Here is a 22997-nt window from a genome sequence, read left to right as displayed (position 1 = left end):
CTTATCTAAACATATATCCAGATATGCAATAGTGTCTGAATTAAATGTGGACGTGAATTGCAAGAAATCAGTTGTACTATTAAGGTAATCCATTACCAATTTACTGCCACCTTCGTTTCCATTAAACAAAATAAAGATGTCATCCAAAAATCTAGTATAGAAAATGAAGGTGTTTGCAAACTTGTTACCCTTAAAAATGTACTCTGATTCCCAATAGGCCATAACTAGATTAGCTATGCTACCCCCACAGGGGGACCCCATTGCGACCCCTACTTTTTGTAGAAAGAAGTCTTCTTGAAACATAAAGTAGTTGTTAGTACTAGATCTATGAGTACTGAAACCAAATTGATTTCTCTACTAGATGCTTTGTGTTTCTTCAACATGAGAACCACCCATTCCAATGCTATTTCGTGTGGTATGCACGCGTACAAATCTCTCACATCTATAGTGAGAAAATTATAGTTCACGCTGAAGTCTAACGATCCTATTTTGTCCAAGAACGACCAAGAGTCTTTATATATTTGAGACTCGCTAATTAGGTATTTTTGTAGGATGGCGTCTACAACTTCAGCACAGGAGTAGGTTGGTAACCCTCTACTATCCACTAAAGGTCTCAGTGGAGGGTTCTCAATGCACTTGTGGATTTTAGGGATATCAAAAATATATGGTGTCTAGGAAATACAGTTGTCATATAGTTGTAAGTTTTCTGATATATACTTCCTTCAATAAAAACGTCTTCTATACATTTCTTAATGATGTTATAAGCTTTCTTTACCTCAGATTGTGAAATGTTAGTATATGCTTCAGTGTTGAGCAACCTACTCATACGATGCTGGTAGTCGGAAGTACTGAAAACCACCAACCCACCACCCTTGTCAGGTTTACAAAACCGTAGACCCTGTGATCTAAAGAATTGTAGACAATCACGCTCATCCTTATTGGTATTAATAGTAGGATTTCTCACAGGTCTAGTCATATTAATGTATCTAACGTCCAAATCACAACATTTTTCAAAAACTTCTAACACTGGGTGCAAAGGGGGGTTGTAAGTACTAGGGACATAAAGTTTATCCTGATAACCAGAGCTGAAGACATTACTCATTAACAAGTTGAAATTTAATTTCCTAGTATAGGTTTTAATATCCACAATAGTGTCAACTATGTTCCATGGTTTAGATGGAACAAATGTCAAACCCTTTGACAAGAAATCAACCATATCAGTAGTACTGAAATTATAAAGTTTAAAGTCCCCTGCTCTGTTCAAAGTAATCTCCGGTTGTTGTAAATTGAAACAGTCTCCAACGTAACTAAGACTCATGTTGTCAAAGTCAAAAGAACTCTGAGAGTTTAAAGTCAGAGTAAACTGGTCCATACAAGCGTCACGACTAGTGGGAGGTAAACACATAGGTCCTAGTTGTGATGTTAATTCTTGTGTTTGCTGAACCTCCGACTGCCCTTGTGTTGAAGTTGCTGAAAGTTCTTCTGTTTTGGTCTGGCCCCAATGAAGGGGCCTTGCTGAAAATTTTGATGTTGCTGGGGTAAGTTATTACCAAAATGAGCATTATGTAACCTCTCACTCCAAGAAGTCTCCCTCGGTTTATCAGCATTGTGTGTAGGAACCAACAGCCCATTGTTAGTATTAACCATGTTGTCATGTGGAAAGTCCCCATCAGGTGTATCATTCCCATTTGCAATTGTATTCTCATTCTGACAACCATTGAGTATATTTAGTTGGTTAGAATCGACAGTCTTTTTATTCCAAGCCTGTGCTGGTGAAGGAATAGGATAAGCAGTTCCAGAATTGTATGCCTTACAGTCTCTTTCAAGTTTTTTAAGTTTATTTGATTTCAATTTAAACATATACTGGTCAATACTCGTAAACACTCGTTCATATTCAAATTTATATCGTTTTGTCAAGTCCTGTTACGTAACGTGACAAATCTTCAACCCATAAAGTATAATGTTTGATTATTATTTCAATAAGTTCAAACCCTTGCCGGTTGAACAAGTTGACCAGGTCAGTATGGAATGCAGAACCAGCCTCCAACCCAGTAGGATACGGAGCACGCCTCAAGCCTTTAGGTACCACCTTCCAAGTAAGACACTCTCGGAAGTAGGAAATTTCAAGTTGTAACTTTTTCAGCTTCACAAGACAAGCATCAAACAGTTTAAGTTTGTTGTTAATAAGGTCAGCATTGTTACTATTGTTTAAATCAACTGAATTTTCAAGAGTAACGGTACTGGTTTCATTAGAAAAATGAAACCCGTTGTTAAGCCAAACTGCAAAGGAAGGAAAAGTGTTTTTACCTTCAAATCCAACTGCTTGCACAGTGCTTTGGCGACCCGTCTCACGTTGTTGTAAATTCTCATTGATTGAACTAATTGGGTTTGCAATTGAACTCATAACTGGATGTTCGCCTGGGTTTATTGTGGCCGGGTCTCTCGGCTGGCTCATTACAAGCACATTCCCTTCCCCTGAATGACTCCTGGTATTCGGGTACACCTCCAACATTAATTGGACAGTATTACCTTGGGCTGGTAAGTTAAAAGAGTTGTTGACAGTGGTGTGCCTTATAATAGGAATCAGATTTGTTTCACCCATAGTGGTGGGTTGGTTCAGGGTTGTAGATTCACCCAGCTTTTTGTTTTTATTAAGCTGCGGTTTACTCGCTGGTCTTTCCACTTGTCGATTGGTTGATCCTTCAACTTTACTAGTATTGACAACCGGTTGTTGTCTTGGTGTCTCAATAGATAACAATGTTTGTCAAAGACCACATTGGTCCAAGTCCAACTGGTCTAACCTAGTAAAGATCCGATCGATCTTACTATTAAGAAAGTCCCACACGCTGCCCGTGACCGGGTTGTTGTCAACATCCGATAAGTCTCCGTCAGCAGTATTTAATCTAAAAACCACAGGAATATCCTGTGGGTCAAACGGACTGCTGTTGTCACTAGAACCTGTAGCCATAACGAACAACTTCAAAAACAAACTGGCAAAACAACTGATAAAATAAGAAACAGGAACTGTGGCAAGTTTGCAGTCTAACAGTAAAAATTTAATACCAGATTTAAAGTGCTTTTCGTCAGCCCCAATAGCTGACTTCTTCAGAAACAATCACAATCATTAAAAAGTTGCTTATATACACCTGCATTCACTAGCAATTGCTAACTGAATCCATCAAATTAAAAGAACAGTAACTCTTTATAACATAAAGAATAAATGGAAGTAATAAGCAGAAACACTAAAAACAAACATAGTTAACGTGAGACACCCAAATTTGGAGTAGTAAAAAAATATAATAAAGTGTAGCGAACACTACCTAATAAAAGTATAACATCTTCAGGAAAAACACATACTCTAATACTTTTTTGCACTACACTAGTAGTCACCCTTTCCACCAAAAGAAATCTGTTATTAAGGGTCAACTGGTGAGAACTTCCAGAATGGTTAGCCTGGATGAAGAGTTTGTTGATGAGTATAGTTTAATAAAGAGTATGTTCCTCCACAGAGGGTACCCCGAACCCCTTTTAGATATGCTTATACAAGAGGTAAAGGATAAGAGACGTGAGAAAGTTTATGTTCCGCTATTATGTATTAAACCTACTGTAACATCTACAAATACAGGAATTATATTAGAACAAACTAACAAAAATATTACTGGTACTATCCATCATGAGGACACAAACAACTTTACGAACTTTATTACTACATTTAGTACACATAGTAATGAATGTCTAACTATCTTAAAGAAAAACTGGGAGTTATTCAAAATGTATCCAAACGTTTACCAAAAAGTGGGTGATGGTCCAAGAGTGACTTACAGGAGGAGTAAAAACCTTAAAACATTATTGGAAAAGCCTGACAAGACTGTGGTTAGGAACCCTGGTATGCATAAATGTTTAAATTGTAATTTCTGTAAATTTGTGGAAGAAACAAAGTCTTTTCAGGTAAATGGTTTAACGTACAAGCTTAAGGGTAGATACAATTGTAATTCTGCCTTTGTCACATATTTAGCAAGGTGTTTGTCCTGTGTAGCCTTCTACCTAGGAAAAACAGAGAAGACTACGTGATAGAATTTACGAACACCAATATGCTATAAAGAAATGTAAACCTGAGAATGCACTAGCAAAACATATTGCTGGTTACAACGACCATTCTTTCAAATTTATAGTTATTGATCAAGTAAAAATTGACAGCAGGGGAGGTCCAAGACCCCTTAAACTTGAGGAATCTTGAACTAGCCTGGCAGGTGAGGCTAAATGCCTATAGTTTCCCGGGGCTTAATGATTCCTGCTCTATTAGGAGTGTTTTAAAATTAAACAGTCTCAAGAGGTAAACTAAGATCAATACACTTTGTTCACAACAGCAAACACAATCTTATGTACACATTAATTTTATAATGTTGTTTTTTAACAACATACTTTTATTAGGTAGTGGTCGCTACACTTTATTATATTTTTTTACTGCTCCAAATTTGGGTGTCTCACGTTAACTATGTTTGTTTTTAGTGTTTCTGCTTATTACTTCCATTTATTCTTTATGTTATAAAGAGTTACTGTTCTTTTAATTTGATGGATTCAATTAGTAATTACTAGTGAATGCAGATGTATATAAGCAACTTTTTAATGATTGTGATTGTTTCTGAAGAAATCAGCTATTGGGGCTGACGAAAAGCGCTTTAAATCTAGTATTAAATTTTTACTGTTAGACTGCAAACTTGCCACACTTCCTGTTTCTTATTTTAAATATTCAGATATACCCATATCTGGATGATTGTCTAATTCAGACAGCAAGCCAGGACATACTTTTGAATCATTTGGCCTTTGTTCAAAGAGTACTTACTTGTCTGGGGTACACCATAAACAAAAAGAAATCACAGCTGGTACGCTGTCAACAAATTATATTCCTGGGAGCAAGCTTGAATACAACTTCCCAGATGGCTTTCCTCACGCCAGAGAAACTGATTCATTTGACAACCTACTTCAAACAAGTGGCCACAAAACACAGTTATCTGCAAAGCAAATACTGCAAGCCTTGGGGTTCATGGCCTCCTGCATTCTTCTAATTCCATATGCAAGGCTGCATATGAGGAAACTGCAATGGTATCTCAAAAGCCTATGGTGTCAACATTCACAGGATCTAGAGGCAATGATTCCTATCATACCTTGCCTATGCCTAGAGTTCCTTTGGTGGGCAGAGGCCTGCCACCAAAACAAGGGACTACCATTCACACTAACCCCTGCCGCCCAAACCTTAAAAACAGGCGCATCAGACTAAGCATGAGGGCCCACCTGGAATGAAAGTGCATTCAGGGCAAATGGAACCCAAGTCAAATGCACCTGCATATCAGTCAAAAAGAGATGTTAGCTGTACAGAATGCTCTGATAGCCTTCAAGGACCACATTCTTCCAGGACAGTTAATGATAAAGACGGACAACACCACTGTTATGTACTACATAAACAAGCAGGGGGTACATATTCCTATCCCCTCTGCTGACTAGCCATGGCACTGTGGCACACAGCCCTGAGCTATCAGTTACATTTACAAGCTCAATTCCTGCCAGGAAAACTAAAGACACTGGCAGACGAACTAAGCAGAAACCTCATGGACCCACATGAGTTGAAACTGGAACCAAGGATTTTCAACATGTTGACAAGCAAATGGGGGAGCTCAGATATAGACCTGTTTGCTTTCCCCCAAAACTATCAGTTGGACAAATTCTGCACAAGGACTCCCCACAAACAAGCTTGGAAAGTGGATGCTGTGTCCTTCAGCTGGAAAAGTTTACACCTTTCCTCCTCTGCCTCTGTTCTCCAAAGTACTACTAAAGATCAAACAAGACAAACCAAGGATGATTTTGATTGCACCAGATTGGCCACGCCAACACTGGTACCCCCTCTTGTGCAGTGTGTCACTGTGGGCCCCATGGCACCTGCCTCAGACTCGTACTCTAATGTCTCAGCAGGAGAACCAAATTTTGCATCCTCAACTTCAAACACTGAATCTAGCAGCCTTGTTAATTGCATAATTTCTCCTTTACCATCCCTCAGTAAACCAGTGATGGATATCATTTTAGATACAAGGAGGCCTAGTACCAGAAAGTCTTACACTGAAAAATGGAAAAAAATCTGTGCCTGGAACCAATCTCAAGGGATGAGCACAACAGTGCCCAATTTACTTCAGATCTTACAATACTTAACTGAGATGCTTCATAAGGGGCTGTCTTTCTCCTCCATCAAAATTCATGCCTCAGCCATCTCAGCTCATTGTAACACAGAACCACCCCTCTTCTCTCATTCACTGCTTAAGCAGTTCCTTAGAGGGGCCAAAAATCTACAACCACCCAGGAGAGCTCCAACTCCAGCCTGGGACCTCAACTTTGTATTAGAAAAGCTCACCCTTCCTCCTTTCATGCCAGCTGCCACTACAGACTTAAAATTCCTTTCTTGGAAAACAGCTTTCCTTTTAGCAATTACTTCAGCAAGAAGGGTATCTGAATTAAAGGCCATCATGGCAGTGGAGCCTTTCATCATCTTTCATGTGGACAGGTTGTCCCTCAGGACTAATCCCTTCTTCATGCCCAAGATGGTATCCAGTGTGGCCCTTAATCAGTCCATACATTTGCCAACCTTCTTTCCTAATCCTCAGAACAATGGGGAACGGATTCTGCACTCCTTAGATGTGCAGAGACAACTTAGATTCTACTTGGATAGAACTAATCCTCAAAGGAAATCTGATCCACTGCTGGTGGCATTTGCTGCAGGGGCAGAGGGGAAGGCTATTTCAAAGCAAACCATTTCCAAATGGATAGGCCATTGCATTCTTTTTTGCAAACACCATGGAAAACCTATCCCACAGGGGATCAGACCTCACTCTACCAGGGCTGCATCGACCTCTACAGCCTTTCTCAGAGGCGTCACTACCAGCGACATCTAGAAGCTGCTACTTGGAGTTCTGTACATACTTACACCAAGCATTGCCATCTGCCAATTTTCTCTAAATCCAGAGCTGGCTTTGCCACTGCAGTCTTGCAGGGCGTTTTAGATGGTCCTAATTCTATTTAAATTCCTCCTCCTATTTAAATTCCTCCTCCCATCTTTAGCTTTGGGACTCTACCCAAAAGCGATGACTGCAACAGTGAAACACGAAGAACATAGTACAGTTGTGTACACTTACCATAAATGTAGATGTTCGAGTGTATTCACTGTTGCAGTCCAGGTTATCCTCCCTCCAGCCCACTTCTGTTTCTTTTTTGGATATCCCTCTACTTTCCCTTACTATCTTCAAAGGCATTTTGGTGTATTTGCTTTTTTGTTGGAGGTATAACCTTGTATATTTATAGATTTAATTGCTTCCCATTAAGGGGGCACCTGACATCTGGGGCAAGAAAAACTGATGTAATGGCATTGGCTGCATGTTTTATACCCCTGACAACCTGACGTCATGGAAGAAAGGACAGCAACTGATGCAGGACCAAAGACTGTTAATCAGGCCGACTGAGGGCTACTGCAAGCAGATAACCCAAAAGTGATGACTGCAACAGTGAAACATGAAGAACATCATAAACTTTCTGAGGATGTTTCAATGCCATCAAAGCACTAAACAAACCCTGACTGAAGGCCTGCCATTCACTTTGTGGATCCCTAGGAGCAGGAGTAATTTGATTAGTCTTTTGCTTTTTCTTCAAAGGGATGTCCGCCTTATAAAATTTGGAAGGTTCTGACCCAGGACAGCATTCAATAATGGTAGCATGAACTTCTTCTCTGACTAATATTTGAGGAACACCCCTAGGCACCTCAGAGATAATCAGCTGTGGTTCCCCCTGAATGTATGAAACAGACGTCTGCAATACCTCTTCAGACGTGCTTAAAGTTGGATGCCCACCAGCTTCCAACCCACTCACGGCATTCACCAATAAAGATGGGTGAACCTCCAGGCGTTCACTCACCTCAAGAGAGATGTCCAGCAGAGGCTGAACAGCAGAAGATTCCAGACTAGGCTTTTTGTCTTCACTGATAGCTGTCCCTTGGAGTGGGAGGAGAATCCTTCATCATCTTTCACAAGAAGTTTAAGATGCTGACTTTCAAGATACAGAGCCAAAGAAGGGAGTCTACTATGAAGCGTTTTAGGTACAAAGACCTGTGACATGGAACAGGACATATGGTTGTGTGAAGAAGAAAGTTAAAACAGACAATGTTTGTGGTGGTCTTTATGGGGAATTTGTCTCCCATATTGGCATTTACTTTTCTTGGATGACATGAAACTCCACAAGTCACAATAAAAAGAGATAAGTAAAAAAAACCCCAATGGGGCACTTATTTTCAATGGCTTGGTGAACCAGCAATGTAATGGGTGTTGATGGCATTTGGACTGGCGGCAAAGAAGCTCTGGGGATGGTACTTCCAGACATCACCTTTATGCCCTACGCTACCAAGAAGCATACGTGTGACATACGGTGTACTTTAGCAACCTAAAGGCTTTGGTATACTGGCTGCACATCGAGCTGCCCTTGGCAGGGGATCAATAATGTTATGAACAACAGTGAACAGTGAAATGGAAGGACATCGACTGTTTAAAAAAACAGCAGCGTTAGAAGACACAGTGCACAGAGAAAACCTGAGATTTTATGCTGTACCAGAGAAACTAGAAGAAACAAACTGCATTAATTTTATGAAAGCAGAAATAAACAAAAGGACTGGTGTTCCACTGCAGAATTTGATAACTGAAAGGGCACATACAGTGTAAGCTCCAAACTTGGCCATGAGAAAGCAGTCAAGACCTATATTAGTAAAAATGCAATCATACCAGCATAAAGAGTTGGTCCTGCTGAAATTGTGGCAGAAGAGCAAAACATTAAAAATCAGTGACAGCAGAGTGTTTGTAGAAAGTGATTATTCACTGTACACTTGGAAGAAGAGAAGCAAATTTATCCTAGCAATCAGGGAGTGTCAAGAGGCAGGTATAAGCTTCAAGCTGCTTAATCCAGCTGTCTTCAAACTGTTTTTTTTTTTTCACGAGACTCAAGACATTTTTTGACATAGAACAGGCAAAGGAGGAAATAACAATTATCCAAAAAAAAAAAAAAGAGTCAGCAAGGAAAAGAGAACTCTACTTCTCATTCTTCTGATGGTAAGATTCATAGACAGACTTTGCCAGTGAAACCTCTTCCAATGTTCCAAAGGAAAATGCTTGAGAAGAGAAAAAAAGACAGGGGTTGACTAGTAGACTCAGCAGCACCTTGGGCTTGATTCTGGTACTAGGAGATGGAGATGAACATGAAGAAAACTAGCAACTCTGAAATTAGTGAATAAATGGAAGACTATAAAGCATCTTACCACATTTGTGAAAAAGAAGTTATGTAAATAAAAATGCTGGCAGGCAGAGTTTCACAGGCACAAATCACTCAGGTGATGATAAACCAAAGGTGTATTTAATGATAAAAATTCACAAGAAAAACAAAATGTGAGCGCTTTTGTTAAACAAGTGGTAACTTCATCATAAAAAGTAGTTATGTACTTACCATAACATTCCATGTGTGTTGTCCATCTCTGCCTTTATTCTCACATATGGGTAGGATTCGACCAATGGCTAATGGAGGGGAGGAAACTAGCTATCAGCAGATAAAAGGTAGAAAAGGGATAGAAAAAACCTCAAGAAAATACAAAAAGTAGTTACTTATCTTTAAGTGAAACTTTAGCCACAGGGAGCATGTCCACTCGCAAATCCTGGCAAATGAGATCTGTGGATTATACGTAGCAGGGAATCTTGGGAGGGGAGGAGCTTGAGCTCAGGAGCTGTCACTTGCAATGCCAGCTCAGATCCGAGGTTGGATCCAAGACCCATCTGTGATCAATAATGACATGGATAGCATCAGATCTAAATAATTTAAAGCAGATTTTTCCTCACAAGAAGAAACTGCAGATAAAACATTTCTCATCATTTCACAATTAGTCAAAATAAACTTTAACATGGAAGTCGATAATTTAAAATTCTGAAAATCAGATTTGCAGAAGCATACATATTTTCCCAAATGTATCAATAATCTTTCCATCCTTATCAGAAATAGTATGATTTGATAATTGAAGAAATAAGGAAAGAATGGGATTTTGCATGTAGATCCTTAAGGAGAATAATAACAGTCATATAAATTATTATATTCATGAAGTAGCAGAAAGTATACTAAGCCAACACAGGAATGGAGAAGGAGATTCTGCCAATAAGGAAGACTGCAATCAGGGGTACAAAGAACAGACAAGTGGGGGCTGGAGTTTACTGAGGGAAGCTGGCAAAGGAACAAAGTATTAGAAAGAAATAATTATGGAAGAAAGGAAGGGTAACAGAATGAGAACAGGCCAAGAAGACATTTGGATCACAGGCTAGTGCTTGCCTTCCCTATCAGGGACTGATGTCAGAGTATAGACAAAGAGAAAAGGGATAAGATAATACTAAATGAAAGACCTGTACAGGTTGAGTTTTTGAGAGTAAGACAGATGCCACTGTTAAAAAAATGATACTGCACAATAACTACAGGAATCAATTAGAAGAGGTCATATAAGATTGCATGGAGAGATTACATATGGAGTTCACAAGGAAACAAAAGGAGGACATATGTATGGTTCTCAAATATGCAACAAAGTCTAGAATATTTAGTATTTTTGACTCAAAGCACTTGCATATATCCCTTTATAACCCAAGCAGACTCCAAAGATTTTTTTTTTCAGGTGATGGCAAATTCTGGAGGTGTGATGGGAAAGAAATAGGTAACTGGGAACATATGTTTTGGGAAATATAATGAGTTGGCAGACTTTAATAATTCTCTATACAGTATTTTGTCAGGAGGACTGGACAAGCAAATGAGTGTAAACAAAGGAAATTATTTTTTAGAGCTGGGATACAGGATCTGAATTACCTAGACATTGTAAGGCCTTGTTAAGTTTAATTCTGGTGACCACCAAAAAAAATATATACTAGAAAATGGAAATTAAAATATAAACCAACAATACTTGAAGCAGTGCACATAGTAACAGATACAAAAGAACAGGAAGTGGGATCCTAGAAAATGGTAGGACTAAATTACCTACAGGTTAAAGAGAAGATAGGAATTGAATAATTTATAATGTTGTTTAGATTATAAGATATATAGCAATATGTGAACTTGTTAATACAGTTTGATTGCTTTTATAGAAATTTAAGTTTGCCTGTGTCAAAAGTTATAATTCAATAAAGGTATTTAAAAAAAGAAAGAGTAGGATTGAAATTAATTAAATGTTTAGCATCAGAAGGATTAATTAAAGTTATAGTTGCTGGTTCAGGTTTGGGAAGAGTATACAAAATCTTAAAAGACTGAGGAACTTAACTTCGTCTTTTTAGAGGCAACTGGCTATCAGAAAAATTGCACAAAGTGAAACATACAGCCTCCCAAGCTGACAGAACTGGAGAATGGATGAAGGTTCCAGAAATTCCTTTTGTAACAGCTCATAACATTTTCTGAGGGACAGAGAAACATCAGTATTCTCTCACTGAAAGCACTGACACATTCTGGAAGTAGTCTCACAGAAAGAGAAACCCCAACAGGGAGAATAATAAACTGACCACTCCTCTGAGTCTGAATCAGAAATCTGAAGAGAAAAACCTGTATCTGTCCCTTCATCTTCCTATCTAGAATTCTGAACCTTTTTTTTTTTTTATCTTTTAACACCTTTATTGAATCATCACTTTTAACATTGGCAAATTTACATTTATATAAAAGTAATCAAACTGAATTAACAAGTTCATGTTTACAAACATTATACTTCACATATATCGCTATATATCATATAATCTGAAAAATGAAATAAAGATTGCTGCTGCTGGAACCAAAGTCTGATTAAGACATTGAGCCTTGCAGGCTGCTAAACTTTACAGCACTGTACTTTATTAACTTATGTGCTGTTACTAATAGAAATAACTTATTTATATAACAGACATCATGTACTATACTGTCATAGCTACAGCTTTAATGTTCCAGGTTTGCTTCTCACTGCAAGTACAGATGATAACTTTCCATTCTCCATTTACCTCAGAACAAATGTGCTCCTACAAATACCAGATCTAACAAAAAGATCAGATCTTTTATATGTTCAATACTGTTGGAATTTGCTTGATGTAATGCAGCCTGCTGGAAACTTTCAAAGTCAGTACTTTGGTATTTGCCCAATGCCACACAATCTGTTGATACACTGCATTTTGTTACTTTAACGTTTTAGGAAGTCATTCCTGTCTCCAGTCACCCTTGCACCTGGATCCTTATCTGTATTTCTCCTTGAAACTGTATCAGTCACAGAACATTCTGTATCACACACAGTAGGATGCCAAACTATTTTTCTACTTTTTTTTACTTTTCTCAGCTAGTAAGATCTTAACCCTTTAATATGCATATACTAACAAACAGAACTGTACATGCATTACAGAACTGTGCATGCATTATTTTAAGTATTTAAATGTATATGGTTTACTATATATTTTAATAAGCAGAAGTGTACATGCACTATTGCAAGTGCATAAATACATGCATTGTAACAGTTCTCCTTTTTTTTAAAAAAAACACTCAAACAGTTTGCACTGATATATATTCTTTGGTCAGAACATAATTGTCATCATGATTTACAGAAAGCACATTAGGGAATAAAACCTTTAGTTTTCTTTTGATACAACAAGTCAAAATGCAATTCCACACTGTCAATAAATACAATGATAACAAACAATACTATCAGAATTACATGTATAATCCAGTCTACTAGCTTTTTCTTTTGCAGACCACTCTGTGAAAATATCTCGCCAATTATGGGCTGTGTCTACTTTAGTTTTTTTCTGCTAACTTGATTAGCTTTTTTTTACAATTGCAGAATTTAATTTATGACTTAAGATTGTTATATTAACCTTTTGCAACTGCTGAATTAACTGTTTACTTTTGTTAATTACCTCATACAAAGAATTTAGAAACAGATTGAGATTTTATTTAAAAGATACAGACATTTTACTTTCTGAGGTAAACATTTAAGTTTTGTTATGCCATACTAAATGATCGATATTACTAAGACATTCCACAAAGGGTGCTAGCTTAGAAAAACTCATATTTTACAATACAAACAAACTGAGGATTTAAAACTTGATGGCAAAATTGTCTATTTGCACAAATTTACAGAATGTTCTAAAAACATGGTTTATACACTGGAGAATGCTTTTTTAAATATTAAACCATTTGCTGTCCAAGCATATTTATTATTTACCATCAGTTTTGCTTGCACATAATTTTTTTGCATTTGTACATACATGGACTGTAATGTACACTTAGTCCAGTTAACAAACTTGGAGAAATTAATATCAAACTTAAGCCTGCTAATTGAAGATTTATTAAAATGTTGCAGAAATTTCTTTTAAAAGTTAACATGCTCTTTGTTTTCTACAGCCAGTATTGTCAGGAGGGAATGAGATGATATTTTTCTCCCGTAGCTCTATTTTAGATCCTGTTGCAGTACTGTTTATACATTGTAATATTGAAAGAGTGCCCTTTCTCCTTGCAGTATGCAGCATTTTACAGCAGAATTGTTTTTGTAAGGATACATTTGATGTATGCTGTGAAAGATGGATATATACCTGTCCTCTGGCTGACTTTTAGACTGTGACACTCTGATCAAAGGAAAGTTTTTATTTATCCAGTACAACCTTATATTAGCAATATTACTTTTGTATGCCTTTTTTGCCAGGGTCTCTGCTACCCTGGTGCTATTATACAATTACAAAGGATTGTATCAAACAAAACAGCTATTGGTCTAGCTAACACACACTTAAAAACAGATACATTTACATTATTTACATTTGCTGTTGTCTGCCTTTTGCTCATGTGCATTTTGAACAGGTGCACCTTAGGTGAAAAGAAAATACATGCATGTCACTCTTGTGACTTCATGTCTGTATTGCTTTTAACTACTCTCATTTGATTTCTATGCACTAGATTTGTTCTGTTTTTCTTTTTACCTTTTGACAGATTATTTGGAACATAAATTAATAAAGCAAGCTAACCATTGTAAATTAATCTGAGATTGTGATTTTGAAATTATCTAATAGCTTAGCTATGAGTGGCTGGTCCTGTGTGTATGACATAAGAGTGTCAGTCATATGCCCTACTTTACTGTTTAATTTATAAGCATTTTGATTTAACTGGATGAAAGTTTAAAAACATTTGGGAATAAAAATTCAAAAGCATTTAAGTAAGGCATCTGTTCATACATCAGATTCTGCTGTGTGTGCTATCCATTTTTTAAATGCAAGCATGTTGGAAAATATGACTTTTTGTACATATCAGCTGTAAGTTCCCTGCCCTTTTGCAATTTTTTTCTTCAGCTGGGCTTGTAAATTACTTTCTGTTAGCTCAGATAACTGCTCTTTAAGGTCTGGAATTTCTTTTTTTAACTCTTTACTAACCCAATTTTGTTGTCTTGTAACTGCTGCTTAAGAGTTTTAATTTCTTTCTGTAATTATGCGTGGGCTGTCTGATATTTCTCAGTGGCCTGTTCTGCTGACTCTAAAACTCCTATGCATTTCTGAAAAAGTGTTTGCATATCTTGTCTAAATGTTCTGAACTCATTTTATCTGTCTTTTAGAAGTTTATTAAATTCTTTTGTCAGTTCACCATGAACCTCGTTCCTGATCTGTTTTGTGCTGTGCAGTGGTTTTATTCCAATTTTGTACATATTTTCTAAAGGGTGTAGCAAGATCTACAGAAGGTTCTGTCAGTAATTGATTTGACAATTGTTCTAGCTCTGAAATTCGTGTAGTGACAGGACATAACTGTTACATCTGGATATAGTGTAAGAGTATTACCCTTTTCTGGTTCTTTATCATAAGAAGATATTTATTTTAACTTTTTAACAATGGTCTGCACTGTATTTTATGGCAGTGTACACAGACAGCAGTTCCATATGACTCACACGATAAACATTTACTGTCATACCATACATTTTTTTGTTGTAGATACCAGTCAAATGTTGCTACCCATTTATATAATGCATGTACATCAATATGCCCTAATAAGGTTTCACATTTACCGATATGTTGCTTATACCAACTCTGCAGTCTGTCCCAAGTTTTATCTGGTCGTTCTGATACATTAAGAGTAAAGCTTTTTTACACTTGTTATGACACTCACTAATACAGAAATATTCTTACCAGTCCACAGGGAGACAAGCGGACAATCTGCGTACTGTAAATGGTTGGAAAATTTCTGTAGTTACTCGAAAAGCTGGTGAAATGAAATAGGCAATTGCAGATTCAAAAGCGTAGAATTCACTGACTTGCAGAATTTATGGCATTGTGACCTTCCTGCATAGTAGTCTCACTCTGGATTCAGACATCTGAAAACTGTACTGCTGCAAGCTGTATAAAACTGGAGTGCTCCTATTCATGACTTACTCATAAATTTTAGTTACTATGGCTTTACTGGGGTGACCCTATACAAGGCACCACTTCCCCCTGTGTTCAGATACAGGCTAGGCTCGCCACTGAAGAATTAATTACCAATAGGCTGCTTACTAATATATTTTGCAGCACTGTACTTTATCAGCTTATGCACAGTTACTAATAAAATAACTTATCTATATAACAGATGTCATGTACTATACTGTTACAGCTACACCTTTAATGTTCCAGGTTTGCTTCTCACTGCAAGTACAGATGATAACTTTCCATTCTGCATTTACCTCAGAACAAACGTGTTCTATAAATACCAGATCTAAGAAAAAGATCAGATCTTTTATATGTCTAATACTGTTGAAATTTGCTTGATGTAATGCAATATGTTGGGAACTTTCAAAGTTAGTACTTTGGTATTTGCCCTGATGTCATACAATCTGTAGATAAGCTGCATTTTGTTACTTTTAGGTTTTAGGGAGTTGCTCCTGTCTCTGGTCACCCTTGCACCTGAATCCTTATCTGTATTTCTGCTTGGAAATGTATCAGTCACAGAACATTCTGAATCACACACAGTAGGATAGCCAAACTATTTTCCTACTTTTTTACTTATTCTCAGCTAAAAAGATTTTAACCCTTTAATAAGTATATACTAACAAACAGAACTGCACATGCATTACAGAACTGTACTTGCATTATTGTAAGTGTTTAAATATATATGTTTTATTGGGTCTACTGCTCTACATTGAAAATACACTTCTTCAAAACAGTAGACCCTACACTTCAGCGAAAGTCCACTTAAACAAAAGTGCACTTTCGCTGAAGTCTAGTTCCCTGGGCTACCCAGAATAAAAAAAAAAAAAACACTAAAACATGTTTTTGCAGGGGGGGCAAGTCCACCTGCACCCCCCACTCCCCCCTACTTAAATATACCAACTCCGAGATCGCACTACAGTAGGGAAAAGGGAATATTCCCATTCCGCGCTGTAGTGTGACTGCCAAAGTCAATGTTCGAAGTTTCGCTACTTCGAACAAGTGGACTGGGTGAAGTGGGGTTCGAAGTAGTGAAACTTTGAACATAATGACGGATCCCATTTTATTATATGGTTTAACAAGCAGAAGTGTACATGCACTATTGCAAGTGCTTAAATAAATGCCTTCTAACATAACTTAAGCAAAATTACATAAATTATTCAATTCTTGCCCTTTTAAACATCACTTATGACATAGGCAGTCATACATTTATATAAATGAAAACAAACCACACTGACACAAGTCTAGTTGCAAGCACTTTACATCACAAACCATAATGACACACTTCCAGTTGAAACATTACACATCACTTATAATCTACCCAATCATTTTCAGTCAAACATTAAAGAATTCATTTAATTCCTGCCTTCTTTAAAATCTCGTTCCTTCATTGTATAAACTGTTCCCACAATTCCTATTTTTTCCTATGCACTTTGCTCTTACCCTTTTCTAAAGATTTCAATTTCAGTTATTTTATCTATGTTACTATATTCACCACTGTTAGTATAGTTACTTTATATTCTGATTTCCATTTTCTAGTAAATGCTTTTTGGCAGCCACCATAATTAGACATAGCAAGGCCTTAACATGTCTAGGAAATTCTGATTCAGTATCATAGTTCAGAAAAATCATATCCTTCATCGCACCAATCTGCCCACTCAGCATCTCCAACAGTGCATCCCACAGAGAATTCTTGAAGCCAGTCAACTGACTGCACTCCCAGAAAATATGTTCCCAATTACCTCTTTCTTCCCTATCACACCTCCAACATTTGCTGTCTACCTGAGGAAAAATTCTCCGGAGTCTACTTGGGGTACAAAAATATCTATGCAAACACTTCCAAGCAAACATTCTAAATCTTCTAGATTTTGTTGCATATTTGGGAAACATACATATATCCTCCCATTGTTTCTTTGTGAATTAATTATCCAGTCTCTTTTCCCAAACCTTTCTAACCTCCTCTGATTGATTTATATCATTAACATGCAATATTTTGTATACTTTACTAATGTTTCCTTTTTAATGGCAGTTTCTGTTCTAGATTCTCTACTAAAAACTCTACCAGTGCTGGTCTTTTGTTTAGGACCCCTTATTTCTTTTTCTTTGTCTACATTATGATATCAATCCTTGATAGGGAAGGCAATCTCTAACCTGCAGTCTAAATAAATTCCTGGTGTCCTCCAAATATATCATCTTTCCCTCTCTAGTTATTTGCTCCCGATACCTTGGTCCCTTTGCCAGTTTCCTCCAATAAATTCTAGCTCCCTCTTGCCTATTGTTATATCCCTAAGTGCAGTCATCCCTATCAACAGAATCTGCTTTCTCCAATCCTGTGTTGGCTTAGTTCTTTGGATACATTCTGCTACTTCATGGATACAATACTCTGTATGATTATTATTCGTCTTAAAGGCCTGCATCCAAAATCCCAGTCTATCCTTGTTTCTTGAGCTTCCTTCTTGTTAAATCATCATACCATTCCACTTTGAATTATACTTTTCTGCTTGTGCTATGTATAGGAGCCTTAACTGTGTAGCTCTGAAATACCCCTTCATATTGGGTAATCCCAATCTGCCCTATTCTACTGGAAGAATCAGAATCAGTTTATTCCACTGACTCTTGTCATCTTCCCTTCCCAGATAAAGTCCTTTAGCTCATTATTAATTGCAATGCACAACTTCTCCTCTGGTTGATAAAAATATGCCTGACCTGTGTACAAGACTGATAGGACTAAAAACTTTAGCTGCTTGTATCTTACTATCCATATAACAAAGCTTCCATTTTCTCAGTTTTTGTATTATCTTTTGTTTAGTCTCTTACCACATATCCTTAGCTGCCACACCAGAATAATTTTTAATCCATACACCTAAATATTTCATTGTATCATGTCCTCATAAATATGAATATTGCTGAACCAATTCATGTGTGCACTACTGTCTTTGTTTTAGCTTCATTAATTTTGTATCCCAAAAATATCTGAAACTGTCTCAAAATGTTCCACAACATACTGTAATATCTCTCTCTGGTTTTGTCAGGTATAACATAATATCATCTGCAAATACAGCCAGCTTTTCTTGACTACCAATACCAATTATATCCTGGAATTTATGAGTCCCTTATTTTCTTTACCAGTGATTCTAAATATAGTGCAAATAACAAAGAGGAAAGAGGACACCCCTGCCTGGTTCCTCTGCTCAGGCAGAAATTATCAGATAGGACCCCACCCACTTTAATTTTCACCTCTCATCCCTCATATAGCCTCTTAATTAACCTTATATTTTTTCAGGAAATGCAAATGCTTCCATTGCCCTGCTCATAAAAAGTTCCAGCTTAATGTGGCAAATGCTTTCTCTGCATCAAGACCCACCAACAACGGGTCTATACTAGATTGCTGAAATCTTCTTCCATTGATGGTTTATTCATCGACTCCTATCCATTGAAACTAACTTCAGTGAACATCGGAATTTTTACAGAGTAAGTAACCAATTGGCCAACACCACAACTTAGCCCATTTCCCCACTACAGTGTGATCTCAAAGTTGGTATATATAGTTGGGGAGGTGTGGGTGGTGCAGCCCCCCACATTGGGGGGTGTGGGGGTTGAAGCCTCCCCCACTTGGGTGGGTTTGATTTAGTATGATGTGTGTTTCGGAGGGATTGTGGCCAATTGCTGACTTACCCTGTAAAAAATGTTGATGTTCGCTGAAGTTAGTTTCAATGGATACAGATCAATGAATAAGCTGTCAATGAAAGAAGATGTTGACGATCTAATACAGACTCAAACATCAATGGTATTCTCTTACATTTTACTTTCCTATGGATCATCAATGTTCTGTTAATGTTGTCAGATGTTTGTCTCCCCTTCACAAAACAACACTGATCCATCAATTTTGGCATTACATTTGCCATTCTTTTAGCTATTATAGACGTATAGATGTGAACATCATTTAATTTCATTTCCCCTCACTCTCCCTTTTTTCCTTTCTCATAACTCAACCTACTCATCTTTCATTGTTCTACTCTCCTCCTGTAATTTTTCCTCCCTCTCACCTCATGAAAATATGAATGCATAAATGCCTGCACTCCAAATTATACTTATGTACTCCAAAATACTTGTTTTAATTTCATTCAATATTATGTTACAACACCTTCCTCAAATGTTATTATTCTGCCTTCTATATTACCGTGATGTTCAAATGTTATTAATCTGTCTTTTATATTACTGTGTTTTAGTAGTTTTTGAAAATTGCATTGTACTTGTTAGCTTTTTGATATTAGCTTTGTAATAATTGTATATGGAGCTTTTCTCCCTGGGCCTCCATTGAAAACGGGCTCATTCTGGCCCAATGGATTTTCCCGGTTAACAAACTGAAAAAAAAAACACTTTATAATCATGGTTTAGTACTGAAATAGGCCTGTATGAAGCTAGATGTGATGGATCTTTACCCTCTTTAAGTATTACAGCTACCACTGCTTTCTTCCAGGGTGTTTGTACTTCTGCTCCTCTTAAATACTGTTAAACAAAAGCCTTCAAGATCTTTATCAGTTTTTTTCCCTCCAAGCTTCCAAACTTCCACAGGAATACCATCTATTCCTGAGGACTTTCCTGTAGATTGGTTATATATCACTATTTTTATCTCATCTCCTCTTATCCTAATGGTTAGTAACTGGGCCTCATCTATCTCTAGCACTGGCATATTTAATTATTCCATAAACATCTCCATTTGTATCTTTTCTTGATTTCCATATTTCTCTGCTTTATACAGACTTTCATACAATTTCCAAAATATTTATAATACCTCTACAGGATCTCTTTTTACGTTCTTTGTTACAGGATCCCTAAGCTTGGTGACAGCCCTTTCTACTTTCTGTTGCCTGAGTCATTGTGCTAAAAGTTTTTGTACTCTAGTGTTATTATCAAAAAAAAAAAAAAAAACAGTTGCTGAACAGTAATTTTTATAAACTTGTGTATATTATTGAGGTAATACCTTATTTTCTGCTTAGCATTCTGCAGTTGATCCTCTTCTTGTTCTGTGAGATTCCTCCTATTCTGCAATAATTTAACATTTGTCAGTCCCTCTAAATAATTATTGTTACTTATTAACCATAGCTCCCTTTCTTTTATTTCCACCCTATTTTAAACTCCACCTTAATTTTATCACACACACTAGCTATATTATCTAGATTCAGTATCTTGAATCTCTTCAAGAAAAGAGGTATCCCTCTTTCTTTTACCAGAAATCACCTTATAAGAAGGATCAATAGCCCAAGTAAACCTTGAGTGAGACCTATTAAACTACTCCTAAAGGAAGTTTGAGGAGTTACGTTTACTTTTTGGTTTCTTTTTGACAGGACAAAAGGGGGCCAATGGTGTTATTAATGGCAGCAATAGCTTCCCCAGGGATAGTCACAACATTCTGACCAAAAAGAGAAATATTCCCTGTTCTTCTCCCAGGACTGACAAAAGTGCCTCTCCATGTCCACCAAAGGGACCCCAACAACCACAGAGGACATGGCTAACTCATGGTCCATAGCAGCTGTAGGTGCTACACCACTGGGATCTGGGGGTAAAAGGTGAGTGCTCTGAGGAACAAGCTATGACCAGAGCAGAGACACCCACCTGCAGCTTAGACAAATTACTAGCCTGCTGTGGTAGCAAAGCCTGTTAACTTTTTCTTTTTGTGGCTGGAAGAAGGAATGGCCATGGGACTGGTAATTTGTTCCATTGTCTAACCAAAAAAGGTACATGTTTCCCAGGGAAAACAAGCAACAAAAAGCTGGTAAAAATTTAAAATCTTTAAATGTCATTTTTTCACAAAAAACACAGGAAAAAAACAGTTTTAAACACTGTAACCAGCCACAAAAGCAAAATAAATACATTTTCTCCACAGAAAAATGTTTTTCAATTACTTTAAACAGCTTTTAAATTTAAAATGTGCTCTTGTTTAAAAGTATAATATAGCCTTGTGATAGTCTATTAAAACACAAAGTCCTAGCTTAAAAATAACTTTACTGAACAGAAATGTATTAACAAATATTTTTTAAAACATTAGGTTTTTCTCCTTAAGAAGAAGGAACTTATTTGCCCAGCAAAGGAACAATACAAGCTGACCACTGATCCTTCAAAGACTCAGAGGAGCATACTCTTCGTCATCAGAAAAGCACTGAAGGACTTGGTGTCTAAATATGTGTTTTTAATCAGCTCAGCATGGGCTGCCTAATGGTTTGGGTGTGTGGAAGCTTTGGAAGCTGGCCAGCTGTGATATCCTATGCAAGATACAACCCATATAACTAAGGCTACTGCAGCAGTGATCAATATGATGAACACCATTAGTGCTGTTCTTTCGGACTTTCTCTCATTCTGTTTCTTCCTTTTGCTCAGGGCACAACTGGTTTATAGGTGTACAAGCTGCTAGAATATATATGTAAAAAATCAGGAGTTGCTTTACTGTTTGCCATCATTCTGACACAGATGGTTGGTAGAACATCACTATAGGGCTGAGTTTGTTCTTCCTGGTTTACGGACAGTTATTTATGTGTATGACTAGTAGCAATAACTTTTACTGGTGCTTCTGTAAGTAATAAAACAACAACACTCTGACTTACCTTAAGAGGCATACGGGTCTCTGCCACTCCAAGGCTGAGATTGGCACCACGGGGATCAAATCTCACCTCAAAGGTTTCAGTTTCACAGTAAGGTAGATTAAGCACTCGATCCAGTTCTGTGGTGAAACCTGAAGATAAAGATAAATGATATTTAGTCAGGTGAAGACAATCACTGATACAACAATATGACAAGAATTATAAACTAATGTCAGACAAGTGTCCAGAATATCTAAACTGTTTTATAAAACGGAAGAGTAAAGATTTGTATTCTGCAGCACACAATGACACACTTACAAATAACCACCACAAAAAATGCTTTTAGGTTAAAAATGTAATACATTTACAAACATTAATCAGACCTAATATTCTTAAATAGAACAGCAAGCATCATTGTCTACAAAAAAAAAGTGATAAACTCCTTAAGTAAACAATCCATATTGCCAGAATTCTAAGTTATGTAAGTCATCACTACACAGGTAAAAGCTGCACTCTCTAAAGCCAAAAACACAGCATCCATGGGACTGGACAACTTCCCAGGCTGTGTTTTACAGGAACTTCAGAACGAACTGTCTCCCCACTTAAGCACCATGTTCAGTAATAGCCTCGCATCAGGCTTTGTGCCCACTGAATGGTGCACAGCAACAGTTATCCCACTCCACAAAGGGGGAGCGACCACTGATTCCAGGAACTATCGACCTATTAGCCTCACAAGCCTGGTCTGCAAGGCCATGGAACATATCATCATGGAACTCATAAACAAAGACATTGGTAACCTCCAAACTCAGGATCCCACCCAGTTCTGGTTTGTGAAAGGCAGATCATGCCTCCTGAACCTGATCGACTTCTTTGAGACAGTCACCAAAGCCGTGGATGAGGGTAAGGTGGTTCACACAGCCTATCTTGACGTCGCCAA

General features: G+C 37.3%; 1 protein-coding gene across 1 annotated transcript in view; it reads right to left on the bottom strand.

The window, feature by feature from the left end:
• The window catches only part of HYDIN (HYDIN axonemal central pair apparatus protein), a 6673197-nt gene that overhangs the window by 3682920 nt on the left and 2967280 nt on the right, over positions 1-22997 (bottom strand). Inside the window, exon 32 of the mRNA XM_044079523.1 lies at positions 22085-22212. Within this exon, the coding sequence (XP_043935458.1) occupies positions 22085-22212 (128 nt within the window). The remainder of the gene's footprint in view (positions 1-22084; positions 22213-22997) is intronic.

This window comes from Protopterus annectens, chromosome 8.part0 (genome assembly GCF_019279795.1).
Source record: "Protopterus annectens isolate FY-2018-M chromosome 8.part0, PAN1.0, whole genome shotgun sequence".
Classification (NCBI taxonomy): Eukaryota; Metazoa; Chordata; order Ceratodontiformes; family Protopteridae; genus Protopterus; species Protopterus annectens.
Note: the sequence above shows the minus strand (reverse complement) of the source record. Positions and strands in the feature narration are given on the sequence as shown.